At 44.6% G+C, this 21,542-nt stretch overlaps 1 protein-coding gene across 1 annotated transcript; it reads left to right on the plus strand.

The window, feature by feature from the left end:
- The first annotated feature begins 17,470 nt into the window (after nt 1–17,470).
- On the plus strand, nt 17,471–19,237 carry LOC120914426 (olfactory receptor 146-like). The gene has a single exon (XM_040325121.1). It carries the CDS (start codon nt 17,490–17,492, stop codon nt 18,471–18,473), a length of 984 nt encoding a protein of 327 aa, XP_040181055.1. The 5' UTR covers nt 17,471–17,489; the 3' UTR covers nt 18,474–19,237.
- Nucleotides 19,238–21,542: the final 2,305 nt, after the last annotated feature.

Here is a 21,542-nt window from a genome sequence, read left to right on the forward strand (position 1 = left end):
TTCCCGATCACTGGGAACAGTAGATTTCCATCATGTCTCCTGTCAGAACGGGGATCCACTTGCAAATCCCCATTCTTCCTCTGTAATAGGCGATCGTGGGTCATGGCAGACATCGTGTCTACCTGACCCGTGGGCACTCTCCCGCAGTGGGCAATAGTATGCCGCCTGCTATGGCGATTTGCGCAAGAGAGCCGTCCTGCCACTGTATAATGATGGCGCCTGGTCGGAAAATGGTTAAAGCCAAACTAACACTTTTCAAGCAGTTACAGCTACAGTTTTTTTTTCTTCTGAGATGAATGTTTTACATAAATGAATAAAAGCTGATCATTGAAATCACCCCTGTCAATGTTAAATGGTTTATCTCAATCTACCAACTACCACTTTTGCTGCAGAGCTTAGTCTGTTAAAAATGAATAGACTTACTGACCAGGCAAACAAATGGAACTAAAAGGATAAAGCCCAAAAAATAAAACTGATTTGGAAAGCTGCAATATATTACATTTTTGTTTTTGGGTTTAACACCACTTTAAACTAAACAGCCTCTACTTGCCTCCCCATACTATGTACTGTATATCCCCTTGTACATATCCCAGTACAGTGGGTGACCTGCTGCAGTAGATGGTGCCTACACTGGGCTTAATAACACTCGTATCCTCTTCCGAGTGATAACAACTGGTTCTGCACATGCATACTTTTTCTTCATGTGCCCTAAAAGAAAAGCCATCTACTTGCAAGTAGGGATGAGCTTCGTGTTCAAAAGTTCGTCGAAAGACGAACGTTTCTGGCCGTTTGCGCCAAATTCGAGTGACGCGTCACGGCCCATAATTCACTGCGGCATTGCTGGCTGTTGATTGGCCAAGCATGTACTATGACCCGCATGCTTGGCCAATCACAGCGCCGTCAGTACAGAGAGCCGTAATTGGCCAAAGCCAGGTTGGTTTTGGCCAATAATGGCTCAGGGCTTTAGCACACGCCCCACGCTATAAAAGGCCGCCTGCAGGGCGGCCTTGTGTAGTGTGTTGCGGCGCTGGTTAGAGATCAGTTCTAGAGAGAGAGAGAGACAGTGTCTTTTTTTCTAGGTAGATAGAGCAGACAGGCTAGTCAGTTAAAGTTACAGTGTGTAGAGGATATATATACATCCCAGGTGTTGTACATATATTTATACACTGTATAGTTTAGCTAGATCAGTTCTTCCAAATTTACTGTCAGGCAGTTGATTGTGCTAGCTGCAGTATTCTCACATGGTGTATTGCCCGTATTCTCTGTAGTTTGCACCTAAACCTACTTGGTGTGTACTGCACTTGTGCTCTGTAGTTTGCACCTAAACCTACTTGGTGTGCACTGCACTTGTGCTCTGTAGTTTGCACCTAAACCTACTTAGTGTATACTGCAAGTGTGCATTGTAGTTTGCACCTAAAGCTACTTGGTGTGTACTGCACTTGTGCTCTGTAGTTTGCACCTAAACCTACTTGGTGTGTACTGCACTTGTGCTCTGTAGTTTGCACCTAAAGCTACTTGGTGTGTACTGCACTTGTGCTCTGTAGTTTGCACCTAAAGCTACTTGGTGTGTACTGCACTTGTGCTCTGTAGTTTGCACCGAAACCTACTTAGTGTATACTGCAAGTGTGCTCTGTAGTTTGCACCTAAACCTACTTGGTGTGTACTGCACGTGTGCTCTGTAGTTTGCACCTAAACAGGGGAGGGCTGGCAGCCTTAGGCCTGGGGGGCAAGTCCAGTCAAGTGGCCCATAGAGTGTGGAAAAGTGATGGATCGAGGAAAACAGTCTATGATTTTTCATGATCAGAAGAGTCTGCACAGAGTCTCCCCTTACATCAGAGTCCGCACAGAGGCCCCCCTTACATCAGAGTCCGCACAGAGGCCCCCTTACATTAGAGTCCGCACAAAACCTCCCCTTACATCAGAGTCCGCACAGAGGCTCCCCTTACATAAGAGTCCGCACAGAGGCCCCCCTTACATCAGAGTCTGCACAGAGCCTCCCCTTACATCAGAGTCCGATTGGTTTGGTCAAAATTTATAGCGTTTAAGTATAAAACTCCAAATTTCCTTGCAAAATAATTGTACCGCTTTTGGTATGTAATTCCAGACAGAATCATACCGCCAGGGAGGTTAAGTGGTTAAAGCCGCAAGCAGTTTTAAATTACTGTTTTCTTATAGTAATGTCATTTTGTGCAGGGACAGTTCTAAACACAGGCATACTATAGACACCCAGCAGGTACGATAGTTGAAGGAATTTTTCAATTTTTTTTTTCACTTTAAGCATCATTAAAATCACTGCTCCTGAAAAAACTTCAGTTTTTACAACTTTTTTTTGCATTGATACATGTTCCCTGGGGCAAGACCCGGGTCCCCAAATCCCGTTTGGGTTTGAGTCCCTTAGACTTCAATAGGGTTCTAAAGTTCACGTGAACGTTCGGTCCGTACCGAACAGGGGGTGTTCGTCTCATCCCTAGTCCTTAGTCTGCTTGTCTTCAGCAAACTCTTTGCAGGCTTTCTTGTGCATCATCTTTAGAAGAGGCTTCCTTCTGGGATGACAGCCATGCAGACCAATTTTATGCAGTGTGTGGCGTATGGTCTGAGCACTGACAGGCTAAACCCCCACCCTTTCAACCTCTGCAGTTGAAAGGGTTTCAACTTTCCCAAAGACAACCTCTTGATATGATGCTGCGCAAGTGCACTCAACCTTTTTGGTCGACAATGACGTGCTGTTCTGAGTGGAACCTTTCCAGTTAAACCGCTGTATGGTCTTGGTCACTGTGCTGCAGCTCAGTTTCAGGGTCTTGGTAATCTTCTTATAGCCTAGGCCATCTTTATTTAGAGCGACAACACCAAGTTTAACACACCTGCTACCTATTAACACCTGAAATCTCAGCGGGAAAATGGCTAATTGTGTCCAATTTGGACATTTTTGCTTAGGGGTATACTCACTTTTGTTGCCAGCAGTTTCGACATTAATGACTGTGTGTTAGTATGTATGGACTACAGCGCTACTAAATTAATAATTAAGGAAAAACCAAACATAAAAAATAAATAATAAAGCTGCAATATGAGTGATAATCAAATCAATAGAAAAATAGTGAATAAATATAGATGCGCTAATATTAACTTAATGTAAGGTACTACGTACAAAATATACTAATTTGAACATACAGGGAGAGACAACTCTCCAAAGAACAAATAAGTGAAAACAGTGCAAATGAAAACTGTTAAAAGCACACAGTGTATCGAATCCCCCAACATATACACAATGGCAATGCAATGGGAAAGTTCTGATAGGGAAAATCCTACGATGCCTCTTCTTCACACAGAAAGCACTTCCAGCACTCTAGCTGCAGCAATCCAATAAGCAGACACCCCTGCGTCACTTGTCACGTGACTTACGCATGGGTTACTCATGAGTAAGTCACGTGACAAGTGACGCAACGCATAGGGGAGGAGCCTACAGTGACGGGACGATCGGATGCCGAGGCTGTCGGATCCAAGTGAGGAGACTGCACACTGAGCGGTGTATCTTATGCTTTTAGCAAGCTGGGATTCGTGAGTGAACACATTGTAGTTTGGCTCATTCTGTTCCAGTTGTCTCGATATATTGCGCAATGAGGTCTGTTTTTCCTTTTTTCACACGGTTTTGATCCTGAGTGTCTGCTTACTGGATTGCTGCAGCTGGAGTGCTGGAAGTGCTTTCTGTGTGAAGGAGAGGCATCGTAGGATTTTCCCTATCAGAACTTTCCCATTGCATTGCCATTGTGTATATGTTGGGGGATTCGATACACTGTGTGCTTTTAACAGTTTTTATTTGCACTGTTTTCACTTATTTGTTATTTGGAGAGTTCAAATTAGTATCTTTTGTACGTAGTACCGTACATTAAGTTAATATTAGCGCATCTATATTTATTCACAATGACTGTGTGTTGAGTTATTTTGAGGGGGGCGCAAATTTTCACTGTTATACAAGCTGTAGACTCACTACTTTACATTGTAACAAAATGTAATTTCTTCAATGATGTCAAATTAAAAGATATAATAAAATATTTATGGAGCAGGCATGTTGTAATGCAATTTCTCCTTTTGACCACAAGATGGAGACAGAGAGTTGCTGACTTATCCTTCCAGAAAACTGAGAGTGACAGAGAACACTGGGAAAAGGGGGACTTTCAAGAAGTGCTGAGGGGGTAGAAGAGGGGGAAGTACTGAGGTGAGAGAAAGAGAGAGTGCTGACAGGAGACAGGTGAGAGGAGATTGCTTAAAAGTGAGGGAGATACCAAGCCTCAAAAAGTCCTTTGCTGGGACAGAGTGACACTTAACAGTGAGGAGAGGAGGAGTGTGTGAGGGGAAGGAACTGAGGTGCCAGAGTGAGGAGAGAGACATGTGCTGACACCAGGGACTGTGTGCCTCAACAGAGGGGGAGAAAGCCACTATTCTCTGGAGACTACCAAGATAGTTACCGTGAGGAGAGGAGATAGAGGACAGGCGTGGTGAGGTAACGGACTGTGTGGTGAAACTCCAACTGAGAGAGAGAGAGCTAGACTCTGGCAGCATCAGAAGGGGAGAAAGCCAAGCTTTCCAGAGATTGCCAGGAGATTGTTGCCTGGAGACAGAGGAGTGAAGACGCTTGAGGGGAGCCAAGAGTAAGAGACAGCCATGTGGTGCACTAATTTAGTCCAGGGACCCTACTCAGCAGCCCAGCACCACTCGGCTCAGCAGAGACGACCCACGCCTTTCAGGCCGCTGCTTGTTTACCTCGCGAGTTTCGCTACCAGTAACTATGATTAGCCATCAGCAAGAGATCCAGTGCCTTACAACATCGCTAGGAGCATCAGGAGCCTTAACCAACACCTGGGATTATCGTTGTGTTATCGCACAGAGGACTGGTGAGCGGATGTAAACCCAACATCCCTCTTGACACAATACTGACAATGCATGCAGACACCAATTTCCCTTTTTAATGTCAGGGGGATGCTTGTTTGGAGTTGCCATCTGTAGTTTTTCCTATTAAATTTCTACCCAAGGGAACATTCTAGATGATTATTGCTCTATGCAAGCTTGTTTAAACCTACTCTTAAAACAAGGGTCCCACTGTTTGCTAGCAGAAGACACTACACTTCTTCACCTCAGGACCTGTAACGTTACAGAACTGTGCTTACTGTACTTGTGTAACCCATTATTTTCTTTGAATGTGTGCCTCTTAAGGGTGTTTGCATCCCAGAAGGAGCTTAGAAGTTGATCAGTCTTCTCTCCTCCCTCTCAGCGCCTATGTTAAGGCCGTATAGATTACTGCCTTTTCTATAGGGTTCATTTGTACTGTATATGTCACATTTAGGTTTAAGGCATCTCCTCAAGCATGTTATTTAAAAGATTTGAGTGCCATTGCTGCCCTTTAAGCTACACTTTTTTGTATTGGTACATGTTCCCATGACAGTGCCCAACAATCCATAACCTTTTTTTTACCAAAATCTTAGGCCCCGTACACACGTCCGAGGAACTCGACTGGCAAAACTCATCGTTTTGCTCGTCGAGTTCTGTGTGAAGCCGCCGAGGATCTTGGCGAGCCAACTTTCCTCATTGAACAACAAGGAAATAGAGAGCATGTTCTCTATTTGGCTTGACGAGGAACTTGTCGGCTTCCTCGGCCGAAAGTGTACACACAGCCGGGTTTCTCGGCAGAATTCAGCTCCGATCGAGTTTCTGGCTGAATTCTGCCGAGAAACTCGGTCGTGTGTACGGGGCCTCAGAGATGCTGTAGAGCAAAAGTAATAAATGGTAAATAGTTTTACACTTTGTATATTTATTAACTATATTTGTGATGTGCCTGCCATTACAACACTTCAATAAAATGTATATAGTACCATAATGGGAACATTTACATTTTATTATTGAATATCTAAAGCCATTTGTTCTTTTATTTGGCATAGTATAGGGAATAGTTAAAATTCTTTTAAGATTTTTTTTTTGCTATGTGTGGCCCATGCAGGAGATTTCTCATATCCTGTGCAGTAGACACAACAACAAGTCAGAAGGAAATCTTTACAAAGTGGGTGAAATGCCCTCTTAGGCAGTTGTCTTTGAAATAAGTTCCCCAATTGGAAAAGTTTACCTTTATTTGTGCTGTGTTTTGAATCCTCCTAGTGGGAACACAGACAGCAATGAAATTTGTATATGGGTTCTAACCCCCTTTATTATTAAAAAATAAAAGATACCTTTGGTAGGGTTGAGCGAACCCGAACTGTAAAGTTCGGGTTCGTACAGAACTTTTGGATTTTTGGTACCCGGACCCGAACCCGAACAATTTGCTGTAAGTTCAGGTTCGGGTTCGGTGTTCGGCAATGTAATGGCGTGCTGCAGGGCAGCCAATCAACATTTGTTTAACTCGTCATGTGATCTAGAATCCATCACAGCCATGCCTACTAATGGCATGGCTGTGATTGGCCAGTGCAGCATGTGACCCGCCTCTATATAAGCTAGAGGCACACAGCACAGCACATCACTCTGCTTTAGATAGGGTAGGGAAAGGCTGGCGCTGCTGCTGCTCTGAGGGAGAGAATTAGATAGGAGTCAGACTGTCCTGCTTCAGAAATCAGATTACTCAGCGATCTACATAGCACAGCAAGTCACTCTGCTTTAGATACTTTAGGGAAAGGTTCCTGCCTGGTTTTGCTTTTAGGGAGAGAAATAGATAGGAGTCAGTCCTGCTTCAGAAATCAAATTACACCAGCACTGCATATGTTACTGTGAGATACACCCTTTAGATACTTTTCTTCTATTGTGCTATTCAAAAAACATCCATTTAGGGGAAGAAAAAAAATGGCAGTGTTTCCACCATATGTGTACGTGTGAGATACACCCTTTAGATACTTTTCTTCTATTGTGCTATTAAAAAAACATCCATTTAGGGAGAAAACATTTTTTTTGCAGTGTTTCCTCCAGTGTTTGCAGTGTTTCCTCCATATCTGTATGTGTGAGATAAACACTTTAGCTACTGTTCTTATATTTTGCTATTCAAAAAACACCCATTTAGGGCAAAAAAAAATATTTTGCAGTGTTTCCTCCAGTGTTTGCAGTGTTTCCTCCATATCTGTACGTGTGAGATAAACACTTTAGATACTGTTCTTATATTTTGCTATTCAAAAAACACCCATTTAGGGTAGAAAAAAATATTTTGCAGTGTTTCCTCCAGTGTTTGCAGTGTTTCCTTCATATCTGTACATGTGAGATAAACACTTTAGATACTGTTCTTCTATTGTGCTATTTAAAAAACACCTATTTTGGGCAAATTATTTGTTTTGGTGCGTTTCCTGCATATCTGTACGTGTGAGATACACACTTTAGATACTGTTCTTCTATTGTGCTATTCAAAAAAAAAAAAAAAATTTAGGGCAAATAATTTTTTTTTTTTGGTGCGTTTCCTGCATATCTGTACGTATGAGATACACCCTTTAGATACTGTTCTTCCATTGTGCTATTCAAAAAACACCCATTTAGGGCAAGATCCTACATTTGAGAAATATGAGGAGAACGTCAAATAAGGCACGTGGCCCCGGTCGTGGTGCTGCTGGTGGAGCTCCTGTTGCAGGGAGAGGACATGGTCGATCTGTGCCAGCTACACGCACAAGTGAAACACCTTCCTCAGGTGCGAGTAGGCGACAGAGCCTGCAGCAGTATTTGGTCGGGCCTAATCCGGCTCTACGAATGTTGAGGCCAGGAGCAGAACAGGCGATCGTAGATTGGGTTGCTGACAGTGCCTCCAGTTCCTTCACATTGTCTCCCAACCAGTCTTGTGCTGAAAGATCAGAGTTGGCACCTGCAGCCGATGCCCATCAGTCTTTCACCTCACCCCCTTGCAAATCAGCCAAGCAGTCTGAGCCCCAAATCATGCAGCAGTCTGTTCTGCTTTTTGATGACTCTATTAGCATGGTTTTCCAGGGCCATCCACCTAGCCCTGCCCCAGAAGTGGAAGAAATTGAGTGCACCGATGCCCAACCACTTATGTTTCAAGATGAGTACATGGGGGAACCATCACAGCACGTCTCGGATGATGAAGAAACACAGTTGCTGCTTTCGCAATTGTGCAGACCGACAAGGAGGGCAGTGGTGAAGACTGGGTGGAAGATGATGTGGAGGACGATGAGGTCCTCGACCCCACATGGAATCAACATCATGCAGGTGACCTGTGTAGTTCGGAGGAAGAGGTGGTGGTCGCACAGAGCCACCAGCACAGCAGAAGAGGGAGCAGGGTGCAAAAGCGGAGCGTCCGTCCCCTAGACAGTACGCCTGCTACTGCCCAACGCAGCAAGGGACCGAGCACACCAAAGCCAGGTCCAAGGAGTTCCCTAGCGTGGCAGTTCTTCACACAATGTGCTGATGACAAGACACGAGTGGTGTGCAATCAGAGCCTGAAGCGAGGCATAAACGTTCTCAACCTGAGCACAACCTGCATGACCAGGCATCTAAGTACAAAGCACGAGCTGCAGTGGAGTAGACACCTCAAAAACCAAGAAAGGTCTCTGGCTCCTCCTGCTTCCTCTTCTGCTTCAGTCTCGGCCTCTTCATCAACTTCTCTAGTGTCAGTGGCACCTGCCACCCCGCAAACAGAGGATCTGCAAGCAACACTACCACCTGGGTCACCAAACATCTCCACAATGTCCCATGGAAGCGTTCAGCTCTCTATCTCCCAAACACTGAAGCAGAAGAGCCGTGTTGCCCACATTTTAACAGGTGCTGATTACTGGGTGGCCACGCTGCTGGATCCCCATTACAAGGACAATGTACCATCCTTAATTCCCTCACTGGAGCGTGATCCTAAGATGCGCGAGTACAAGCGCACGCTGGTAGACGTGCTGCTGGTGGAATTCCCACCTGACAGCGGGGGCACAGTGGAAACACAAGGTGAAGGCAGAGGAGGAGGAGGAGGTCGCCAACGCAGCCGGGGCACCGCCAGCACCTCAGAAGGCAGGGTTAGCATGGCCGAAATGTGGAAAAGCTTTGTCAGCACGCCACAACAACCAGCACCACCAGCTAATATGGAACGTCTTAGCAGGAGGCAGCATTTCACCAGCATGATGGAGCAGTATGTGTGCACACGCCTACACGTACTGAATGATGGGTCTGCCCCTTTAAACTTCTGGGTCTCCATATAGGGCACATGGCCTGAGCTTGCCCTTTACGCCTTGGAGGTGCTGGCCTGCTCTGCAGCCAGTGTATTATCTGAAAGTGTATTTAGCATGGCAGGAGGCCTTATCACAGACAAGCGCAGCCACCTGTCCAGAGCCAATTTGGACAAGATCACGTTCATTAAAATGAACCAGGAATGGATCCCACAGGACTTGTCCGTACCTTGTGCAGAATAGACACGTATACCGGCCTCACCCAGCCATTCTTTTATTTCTGATCTTTCTCACTCTTTTGGGGTGTACCCTAATTTAAAAAATAAATAAATTAAAAACAAAAACCTGTGTTGGCTACCTCGTCCTCCTCCACCGCCGCTTCCACCTACACCGCCACATCCACTGCCACCTCAACCTCCTACTCCATATGGACCTCGTCCTCCTAGGTCAAGATTATTATTATTATTTTTTTAGGTATTTTATGTTATTTTAAGTTATTTCCCTATCCACATTTGTTTGCAGGGTACTTGCCATGCTCTTACCAACATGTTGCTGCCATTTGCAGCCCTCTAGCCCTTTCTATTACTTTTTTAGAGACATTTTAGTACTCAAAAGTTTGAGTCCCTATTGACTTCAATGGGGTTTGTGTTCGGGGTCAAGTTCGGGTCCCGAACCCGGACTTTTTTCCGAAGTTCGGCCGAACCCGTCGAACCCGAACATCCAGGTGTCTGCTCAACTCTAAACTTTGGTAAAAGGGGACTAGGTTAAAAAAAAGGAAAAAGAAAACCAGAAAAAGTTTTGAAGAACATACCCATATCAAACAGTCAGCTTCCATTTTTTCATTCTCTGGGAAAACTAAACAAGCAATTTGATTGGTCATTAAGGCAAAAAACTTCCATTTTGTAGAGTTTTTATTTTAAGCTTTAATTAAAAGATCGTAAATGCTTTGTGCAACTTCAGATCACGTATTAACCTCCAGGGGTATCTGTATCCTTTGAGAACATTTTCTCATGACATCCAAAAGATAATAAATTCAGACCATGAGGGGATTGTAGTGCAGCTGCCGGCACCGATCAAGCAGGTACCCATTTGCTTTATCATTAAAAAGGCCAAAATATTTTACAAGAAAACATATTTTGGTAGATTTTTTTGTATATTTTGTATGTTAAAAACTGCATTAATATTATTATTTTTTATTATTGCAGATTTTATTAAGAATTTTTTTTTCATCCCACAATAGCTGAATACACAAGTGTACACTGTAGATATTTTTCCATTTGTAAAGGGTGTTTAGGATTAAAGGTTTATTGTTGATGCAGTAACAGGATCTGTAGCATGCTAGGTTACACTGTGTTACATTATGAAACACAGTGTACTACAACACTGCAAGAATATTTTTTATCATTTTTAAAAGGAGCCAACATATAGTACTGCTTCTAGACATTTGGAGCAAGGAGGAAAAATAACTCATGATTGCCCAGTCCCACCAATAAAGGTTGATTAAGATACTAGAACACTTTTACTCTTAAATTCCAGATGCAGAACCTTATGCTAAGACAAAAAACAAAACAAAAAAAACTATAAAGTATTTAAAAACCTTTTTATTTTTAACAAGTATTTTTATCTCATCAAAATATTTGAAAAAGATTAGGATTTTCTCTCAGCAGTGACTAATGACTAATCATTCTGCATCCTCTGGGAGATTTATGGTATATACTAAAAATGTTATTATGGGCAAAATAATAAATGACATGATGTAGTCTGTTACTCGCATTAATACAGCAGTTTTTTTTTTTTTTGAGTTTCCCTGTAATAGTGTTAATCCTACCAGTAGATCCCTTAAGGAAGCTAGTAAAAAAAATATAACATATACAATTTCTGATCCTGAACATGCCATATTGTAATTTAATGTTAATGAACAAGACCTTTCCTTATTATTCTGCAATCTTAGCATTTAAAAAAAAACTCCTGCCTTTAGAACATCTTTAAAGCATATAGAGAAAATAACTCATGATTGCCCAGTCCCATCAATATAGGTTTATAAGAAACTAGAAATAGTTTTCTTCAGAATTCCTGATGCAAGGGCAACTAAATATAAATATATATATATATATATATATATATATATATATATATATATATATATATATATTTATCCTTTTTATTTAAAAGGCTATTTTTATCTCATAAAGATATATGAAAAGGGTAGAATTTCCTTTTAGTGGTGACAAATGTCTTATCATCCAGCATTCCTCTGGGGGATTGAGACACTAACAAGTTTGAACTGTAAATTTAGGTAAAATAATAAATTGCATATATTATGCAGTTTGTCACTAACATTAACACAGCAGTGTTTGTTTTTCTGAGTTCCCCTGATTTATTATCCTGCCAGTAAATTCCTTAACCACTTCAGCTCCAGGCCATTTTTTGCTATTGCACAATGCACAATGCACTATCAATTGGTAATTGCATGGTCATGCAAAGCTGTACTCAAAAGAAATGTATATATATTTTTTTTCACACAAATAGGGCTGTCTTTTGGTGGTATTTGATCACCACTGGGTTTTTTCATTTTTTTGCGATATAAACAAAAAAATGCTGAAGATTAAAAAAAAAATATATACTGTATTTTCTACGTTCTACTATTATTATTATTATTATTATTATTATTATTATTGTTATACAGAATTTATATATTTACAATAAAAAAAGAAAAAAAAATCTTCATACATTTAGGCCAAACTGTATTATGCTACATGTTTTTGGTAAAAAAAACAAAAAACAAAAATTCCAGTAAGTCTATATAGGTTTGCATGAAAGTTATAGCGTCTACAAACTATGGTATACTGTACTGTAGATACTGTAATTTTTATTTATTTATGTTTACGATTATGTATACAAGTAATGGCGGCAACCAGCGACTTATAGCGGGACTTAGGAACTGGCTAATTTTCACCGACATCTCCAGTGACACTAATACAGTGATCAGTGCTAATAAGACACTGGCTGTTAAGGGTTTAACAGTGGGGTTTTTTTGCTAGAAAAGTACTTAGAACCCCTAAAACATTATACATTTTCTTACTAACACCCATGAATTACAGCAGCCATTTTATTTTAACCTCTTGATAACCGAGGACGTCCCCCCTCCCGCCACCATCCGGTGCTTGTCCAGGCTCTCCTGTGCCATCGGCCGGCGCTGCCTGGGAAGCATAGAGATGACTGGTAACCAGATGGTCTCCAGTCATCTCTATGACCGTCGGAGGCCCAGGCGCGATGTTATGACGTTATGACAGTACCAAACCGTTTTTTTCCCAAGAAAGGCATTTGAAAAATTATTGCGCAAATACCGTGCGAGAAAAAAAGTTGCAATGACCGCCATTTTATTCCCTAATGTGTCTGCTAAAAATATATATATAATGTTTGGGGTTTCTGATTAATTTTCTAGCAAAAAAATTGTGATTTTTACATGAAGGAGAGAATTGCCAAAATAGGCCCAGATGTCAAGTGGTTAAAGCACCTGATTAGAGCCAGGGGCTCTAATAGGCTTAAAAATAGGGTGGACTTGGGACGCAGAGAGTGTAACTGGAGCCCACCCAGGTGTGTTGCAACAGTGAATGAATATTGTTTGAAAATTATTGAATCAAAATTGTTTACCGCCCCCCCCCCCCCCCCAAAAACAAAAACACCAGCCGCCACTGCTGCAGACTGACCTCCATAACACTGACTGATCATGCCAAACAAATCCTGAGCTATTAGTACTTGTCATAAATTTCTAAATATTGTTCTCACATTTTGCATGAAAGAAGATCTTCTTAGATAGTGGGGACTGATTTACTAAAAAAGTAAAGACTATTCTTATACTTAGCAAAAAGTATAGTCACTTCCCAAAGTAAGGGTTGGCTCAGGGGTAGATCCAGGGGGGCAACGGGGTAATTCTACCCCCCCCAAGAATGCAGGGAAGTGAGTGGGCAGGCAGGCGGCTCCACGGGTGAGAGAGCAGGCGGCTCCATGGATAAGAGAGCGGGCGGCTCCGCGGGCAGGCCGGGCTGCCGGTTGACTCGGTTGGTGAGCGGGCGGAAGGCTCCATGGGTGAGGGAGCGGGCGGCTCCGCGGGTGAGAGAGAGGGCAGATCCACGGGTGGGCCGGGCTGCTGGGCGGCTCGGTTGGTGAGCGGGCGGGCAGCTGGGCTGCTTGGTGGGTGAGCAGATATCTGGCTAATCAGGGAACCAGCGGGTGGGGGAGCAGAGAGATGACATCATCTGTCACCGCCCGGCGCCTGCCCTGCATCCCTGCAGTGCAGTTCCGCCCTCACTGTGCAGGCAGCCGAGGGAAGCAGAGAGATTACATCATCTCTCTGCTGCCTGACTGCAGTGGCGTCACTAGGGTTGGTGTCACCTGGTGTGGTAAAACATGGTGTCACCCCATTCCCCCCCCCCCCCCAACAATAAAAAAAATTCTCCCATATAACACTGCCCTGGTGACAGCAGACAGTGGCATCTTTGGCAATGATAAATTGATTTGGATTTTGGAACTGACCTGCTGACACAGTGTGTTGCTTGCTGGATGGGATCTGAAGGCCGCAAGGAAGATGGCAAGATGTTGTGACCTGCCGACAACAAGGTGAGTTGTTTGCTGGACTGTGGGCTTGGTAGACAGTATCTGATGGCTGCAGTCAGGGAAGATGGCAAGATGCTGCTGTAACCTTCTGCTCACTGGACAGATCTGATGTGGTTGTGGGATGATTGTCTATCTACACAGCAGCGGCTGGTGCTCAAATTTTTTTGGGGGGGCACAAACAAACTGAAAAAAAAAACATCAATTGCAGCCACTGTGCTCATCAAATGCAGCTACTGTGCCCATCAATTGCCGCCACTGTGCCATCAAACGCAGCCACTGTGCCTATCAATTGCCGCCACTGTGCCTATCAATTGCCGCCACTGTGCCTATCAATTGCCGCCACTGTGCCATCAAGCGCAGCCACTGTGCCCATCAAGCGCAGCCACTGTGCCCATCAAGCGCAGCCACTGTGCCCATCAAATGCAGCCATTGTGCCATCAAACGCAGCCATTGTGCCATCAAACGCAGCCACTGTGCCCATCAAACACAGCCACTGTACCCATAAATTGCCGCCACTGTGCCATCAAATGCAGCTACTGTACTCACCAATTGCTGCCAGTGTGCCCATCAATTGCTGCCATTGTGCCCATCAATTGCTGTCATTGTGCCCATCAATTGCCGCCACTGTGCCCATCAATTGCTGCCAGTGTGCCCATCAATTGCCACTACTGTGCCCATCAATTGCTGCCAGTGTGCCTATCAATTGCCGCTACTGTGCCCATCAATTGCTGCCACTGTGCCCATCAAATGCTGCCAGTGTGCATCCCCCGCCCGCCCGGCACTTACCTTGTCTCGGTGGGGCAGCGGGTCATGGCGGTGTCCTCCACACTCCTCGATGTCTTCTCCCGTTCTCTGATATGATTGAACGCCTGATAGGCATTCAATCACAGCGCCTGTCATTTCAGCCAATCAGGTGACAGGTAACAGACCCGAGCACCTGATTGGCGGTTCAGTGTTAGGAAAGCGAATATTCATTTGCTTTCCTAACACAAAGCTGAGAGAACTGTTCATGGCATCCACTGTTTGCCTTTTTTGATGCTTATTAGAGCCTATGGCTCAAATCAGGTGCTTCCAAAAAGTACCCCGCCATTGTAATTCAGGCTCCTGGCGCCTGAAAAGGGGCCGGGCACCTGAATAGGGGGTGGCAGTGGCGACCATAGATAGATTCATGCAATGCATGAATCTATCTATGACGATAGAGGGGTGGCAAGAGAGAGGGGGCTGCGCCGTGCGACCCTTTATGGACGCACCATCACTGTATCTACACCTGGGCTGTGGACACCCCACCCACACCACCCCTCCTTAACAGGCCAGCTTGGGGTGGTGGATGCAGCAGTACCCTCCATTCCCCTGGTCCAACTCAGGGTGGGCAGCTCAGTCAGCTACTATACCTATATATAATATAGCCGCAGCTCCCCGTTAACAGACGATCTGATAACCAGCTGGAGCTGCTGGACACAGCTGACTGACCCGCCCACCCTGATAACCAGGAATTGGGGGGGATGCTGTACAGCTATATTAAATATATATATATATATATATATATATATATATATATATATATATATATTAAATAAATGGTATAAAAAAGCTATAGACCATGAATGTCCAAGTCCTGTACCAAAACAGCGCTGGTGTTGGTAAATAAATGTGGCAAAAGTTAAATATAGAAGACCAACTCCACAGTAATTCCACAGTAAGGCCTCATTCACACTACGGGCCGTTCGGCATCGCTATGGAACATCGGATGTCAGCGGAGACATGTCCGCTGACATTCGACCCGATCCAACCCACTAAAAACAGACGTATGGGGGCCACGTCCCCATCTGTCCATGCGGATCGGATCGGGTAAGATCTGATGAAAACGGACATGCTGTCTGTTTTCATCAGATCGCTCCATAGGGATACAGCGGTGCCTGACAAGCCCCTCCCCGCTCAGTGAGCAGAGAGGAGCTTGTCATCCGTCGGCTCAGCGGAGATCTGCGGACTGATCTCCCGCTGAGCTGACGGGAGCAGGCGGACTCTGTAGCGACGGAGTCTGTCTGTGTGAATGAGGCCTAATGGTTAAGATGGCTGATAGAGTGCAAGACAATATAGAAGAGTGTCCATGGGTGATCCTATTGAAGAAGACAGTGTGCACCTTCCACCGTAAAATCCAAATCCACCTCGTGGGACAAACACTCCCCCTCCGGGGGGGTTCACACTCACCAGAAAGGAATTAAAAACAGGCGATGTATAAACTCCAAAAGATGTTGCACTCGTCACAACCCGGGGATAAACTAGCTGCTAGAGGCTCCGATTCAAACAAAAATACAGAGATATGCCAACATAGCATAATTCTGTTTATTGTAAACATAAAGAGCCCCCCACATAAGCAATCCCTTCATATATTGCACGTACTTGTAAATAGAAAGGAGTGAGCATCAATACACCGTCTCCGCAAAGGGGAGAAGAAGCCGTTCGGACCTCACGTGAATAGACGAACGCTATCACTTCCTGGTTCCGGGTCTGGCTACGGTGGAACGCAGACGTCACTTCCTTGCGTCGTGTAGGTCCGCATTTGGCGGCAGGCAACATGGCACGTGACAAGCTGCATCTGATGGCAGGCGACGGTGGCAAGTGACACAATCGGGGCTCCAATTGATTCTGCATTATGGTGAGTTGAACTATTCATTTTATAAAACAATGTAATAATACAAATAATGCGCTTCAATCATTCTGACACCATAACAACCATGGTGCCGTGAAGATTGAAGCGCCAACACCAGCCATGTCCCCCATAAATTGCCCCCCAAAAAACATATTTTCTGGCAGTGCCCCTCCCGAGACTAGACTCTGTATCCGCCCCCGGTTGGCTTAGCTCAGTGAATAAGGTGATGCTGTACTCGCTTCAATCATTCTATCATGTGCAAGCTAAAATCTTTTTCCCCCCTTGCATATTATTGGATATTCAAAGTTAACATGGTTTCTCTTTATTCACCAATGAAAAGCCTCTGCTTCTTCAGTAAAACAAACCCATGGGGCCAGATCCACGTAGCCTGGCGCATTGTTGCTTCCGGCGTAGCGTATCTCTGATACACTACGCCGCCGTAACTTACAGCATATTTTCCTTATCCAGAAAGAATTTCGTAGTGTAACTTTGGCGGCGTAAGGGCACGCAATTCAAATGGATGTGATGGGGGCGTGTTTTATGTAAATACGTCTTGACCCGACGTAAATGACGTTTTTTTTTAATGGCGCATGCGCCGTCCGTGGGGGTATCCCAGTGCGCATGCTCGAAATTAACCAGCAACAAGCCAATGCTTACGACGTGAACGTCATTCTACGCAAAGCCCTATTCGCGAACGACTTACGCAAACGACGTAAAAAAATCAAAATTCGAGGCGGGAACGACGGCCATACTTAACATAGGATACGCCTCATATAGCAGGGGTAACTATATGCCGAAAAAAGCCTTACGGAAACGACGTAAAAAAATGCGCCGGCCAGACGTACGTTCGTGGATCGCCATATCTAGCTAATTTGCATACTCAACGCGGAAATCGACGGAAACGCCACCTAGCGGCCAGCGTAAATATGCACCTTAGATCTGACGGCGTACTAAGACGTACGCCAGTCGGATCTAGCACAGCTTCAGGCGTATCTTGTTTTGTGGATACAAAACAAAGATACGCCGGAGCAAACTAGAAGTTACGCGTAACATCTTTGTGGATCTGCCCCATTGTGTCTATTATAAGTGGACATTCTCACTAAATGAAATTAACATTTCTAGGTACTGTAGCTACACTCCTTATGATGGAAGAGAAGAATCTTACTTGGCAGAATTATTTCATCATAAGTGGAATCACTGACTTATTACAGCTGCAAGCCCCTATCTTCCTCCAAGTTCTACTCATCTACCTCATAATTCTTGGTGGAAATTTAATAATTTTACTTCTAATATGCATGAATACGCAACTGCACACACCAATGTATCACTTCCTATGTCATTTATCAATCATGGATGTTTTCTACAGTACAGTAACAATGCATAAGACACTGGATACGTATGTCTCTGGGAATAAAAGGGTCTCATTTTCAGCTTGTATTGCTCAATTGTATTTCTATGTTGCTTTCCTCTGCTGTGAGTTTTTGCTGCTAACTGCCATGAGTTACGATCGATATGTTGCCATTTGTATCCCTCTAAAGTACACTATGATTATGAACAAGAAGGTGTACAAACTTATGGCAACAATGTGTTGGATTCTGGGATTCCTGGAAGTTCTTCCTGCTATTTATGTCATTTATGACATCTATTGCTTTAAATCTAATATTGTCAACCATTTTTTCTGCGATCTTCTGGCTATTATGAAGCTTTTCTGCCACAGTGTTAATAAAATGGAACTTATGATATATATAATGTCATTGTTTGTTGGGGTCCTGCCCTTCTCTCTTACCATTATGTCTTACATCTTCATCATCCGTGCCATTCTTAGGATCCACTCCAGTACCGGGAGATGGAAAGCTTTCTACACATGTTCCTCTCATATCACTGTTGTATCTTTGCTCTATGTGACACTTTTCTGTTTGTACATGAGACCCACCTCGGCATTCACACTGGAATCTGATAAATTGGTTTCACTGTTCTATACAGCGCTAACGCCTATGTTAAACCCACTAATCTACAGTTTGAAAAACAAAGATGTGAAACTCGCCTTCTGGCGACTGGTGAATAAGACCAATAAACTACTCTTATAGCCTTTCAACTTTTCTTTAATTAATATTATTAAAATTGTGTTGTGTATTTGATGGATCGCAGGTTTTATTTCATAATGGGTACATCATAGGTATTGTAACGCAAGTTCCATTTAGTCAATAGTTGAACTGTAGAGGTAAATAATACATTTCCCACAGTTTTCCAACATTCAATAAAATAATTATATCTCAATGTTCTGCATATGCAAGAAAAAAAAATGTTTAGAAGCTGCCCACATAAATGAAATGCCAACATAGTACTATGTATGTTCTGTGACAGTAAATCTGATTGACCAATCAAGCAGACCATATGACTAAATATTTACTATGTGTCCATGATGCACATAGGTAAGTGCACATGGATTCCAGCATACATACAAAGTTGTAGTAGAAAAGTGCCCCCTTACATTGGGGGTCATTGAAGTCCCCCTTTACTGGTGCTGCCCCCTGAGATTGGTGGTTGGTAGGAGAAGAACCCTCTTGGATGGGTGTAGTGGTAGAAGAACCCCTGAGATTGGTGGTTGGTAGGAGAAGAACCCCCTTGGATGGATGTAGTGGTAGAAGAACCCCTGAGATTGGGGGTTGGTAGGAGAAGAACCCCCTTGGATGGGGGTAGTGGTAGAAGAACCCCCTGAGATTGGTGGTTGGTAGGAGAAGAACCCCCTTGGATGGGTGTAGTGGTAGAAGAACCCCCTGAGATTGGTGGTTGGTAGGAGAAGAACCCCCTTGGATGGGTGTAGTGGTAGAAGAACCCCATGATCTGTCACTTACTGGGCCTGATTTACTAAGCTATGTGCGCTGCGCTGGTTCATGCATTAATTAGTACTCCGGGTGGAGGCTTAATTGGGCGCATGAACCAGCGTAGCAGCCGGCGCATTGAAACTAATATGTAAAGCCGCGCCGAACTCCCTATAGAAGTCTATGGGAGAAATCAAAAGTGTTCATTTTAAAGGCTAATCTGCAAGTTTTGTCCTAAAAAGTGTTTGGGGACCTCAGTCCTGCCCCAGGGAACATGTATCAATGCTTTTTTTATTTTTTAAAACGGCCGTTTTTTCGGGAGCAGTGAAATTAATAATTCTTAAAGTGAAACAATAAAAGTGAAATATTCCTTTAAATTTCGTACCTAGGGGGGGTGTAATGTCAGCATGTGAAATAGCGCATTTTTCCCGCACTTAGAACTCCCCCTGCACAAAGTGACATTCAGAAGGAAAAAAGTCATTTAAAAATTCACACGCGGCTATAATGAATTGTCGGCTCTGACAATTCTAAAGGGATTCATTCATAAAACAAACAAAAAAATGTGTAGGGGTTCCCCCAAATTAAATTACCAGGCCCTTCAGGTCTGGAATGGATATTAAGGGGAACCCCGCCGTAAAAACCAAAAAAAAAAAAGACGTGCGGTTCCCGGCAAATATCCATTCCAGACCCTTCAGGTCTGGTGTGGATTTTAAGGGGAACTCCACCCCAAATTGAAAAAAAAAATGGTGTGGAGTCCCCCTAAAAATCCACACCAGACCCTTATCCGAGCACGTTGACCTGGCCGGCCGCAGAAAAGAGGGGGGGACAGAGTGCGGCCCCCCCCCTCTCCTGAACCGCACCAGGCCACATGCCCTCAACATGGGGAGGATGTCCCCATGTTGATGGGGACAAGGGTCTCATCCCCACAACCCTTGCCCGGTGGTTGTGGGGGTATGCGGGCGGGAGGTTTATCAGAATCTGGAAGACCCCTTTAACAAAGGGGACCCCCAGATCCTGACCCCCCCCTGTGTGAAATGGTAATGGGGTACATTGTACCTCTACCATTTCACCCCAAAAAAATGTCAAAGTGTTAAAAATGACAGTAGCCGGTTTTTGACAAATCTTTTAATAAAATCTTCTTTTCTTCTTTCCTTCGAGTTTCTTCCGCTGCTTCTTTCTTCTCGTCAACATCTTGCCCGACGTGTTCTTCTATCTTCTCCGTCCGTCCTTCCGCCTTCTGGTCCCGCATCTTGCCCGTTGTCTTCTCCGTCCGCCTCCTCGTCCGCATCTTGGGTCTTCTGCGGTCTTCTTCTCGGTCCGCCGCCTTCTCGTCCCCTGCGTTTGAATTTGATTTGGCCGCCGTTTTCCCGCTCCTGGGACCCGCCCCCCTCTGACGCCACAAGTAAACTCCTTAGAAGGTCATGTGCGTCAGAGGGGGGCGGGGTCACATGAGTGTGACACGGCGGGAACTTCTTCTCCGGGCGGCGCGATTGAAATTGAATTCCCCCGCTGTGTGACGCTCTGCGACCCCGCCCCCCTCTGACGCACATGACCTTCTAAGGAGTTTACTTGTGGCGTCAGAGGGGGGCGGGTCCCAGGAGCGGGAAAACGGCGGCCAAATCAAATTCAAACGCAGGGGACGAGAAGGCGGCGGACCGAGAAGAAGACCGCAGAAGACCCAAGATGCGGACGAGGAGGCGGACGGAGAAGACAACGGGCAAGATGCGGGACCAGAAGGCGGAAGGACGGACGGAGAAGATAGAAGAACACGTCGGGCAAGATGTTGACGAGAAGAAAGAAGCAGCGGAAGAAACTCGAAGGAAAGAAGAAAAGAAGATTTTATTAAAAGATTTGTCAAAAACCGGCTACTGTCATTTTTAACACTTTGACATTTTTTTGGGGTGAAATGGTAGAGGTACAATGTACCCCATTACCATTTCACACAGGGGGGGGGTCAGGATCTGGGGGTCCCCTTTGTTAAAGGGGTCTTCCAGATTCTGATAAACCTCCCGCCCGCATACCCCCACAACCACCGGGCAAGGGTTGTGGGGATGAGACCCTTGTCCCCATCAACATGGGGACATCCTCCCCATGTTGAGGGCATGTGGCCTGGTGCGGTTCAGGAGAGGGGGGGGGGCCCCACTCTGTCCCCCCCTCTTTTCTGCGGCCGGCCAGGTCAACGTGCTCGGATAAGGGTCTGGTGTGGATTTTTAGGGGGACTCCACGCCATTTTTTTTTCAATTTGGGGTGGAGTTCCCCTTAAAATCCACACCAGACCTGAAGGGTCTGGAATGGATATTTGCCGGGAACCGCACGTCTTTTTGTTTTTGGGTT

This window comes from Rana temporaria, chromosome 9, assembly GCF_905171775.1.
Source record: "Rana temporaria chromosome 9, aRanTem1.1, whole genome shotgun sequence".
In the NCBI taxonomy this organism is placed as follows: domain Eukaryota; kingdom Metazoa; phylum Chordata; class Amphibia; order Anura; family Ranidae; genus Rana; species Rana temporaria.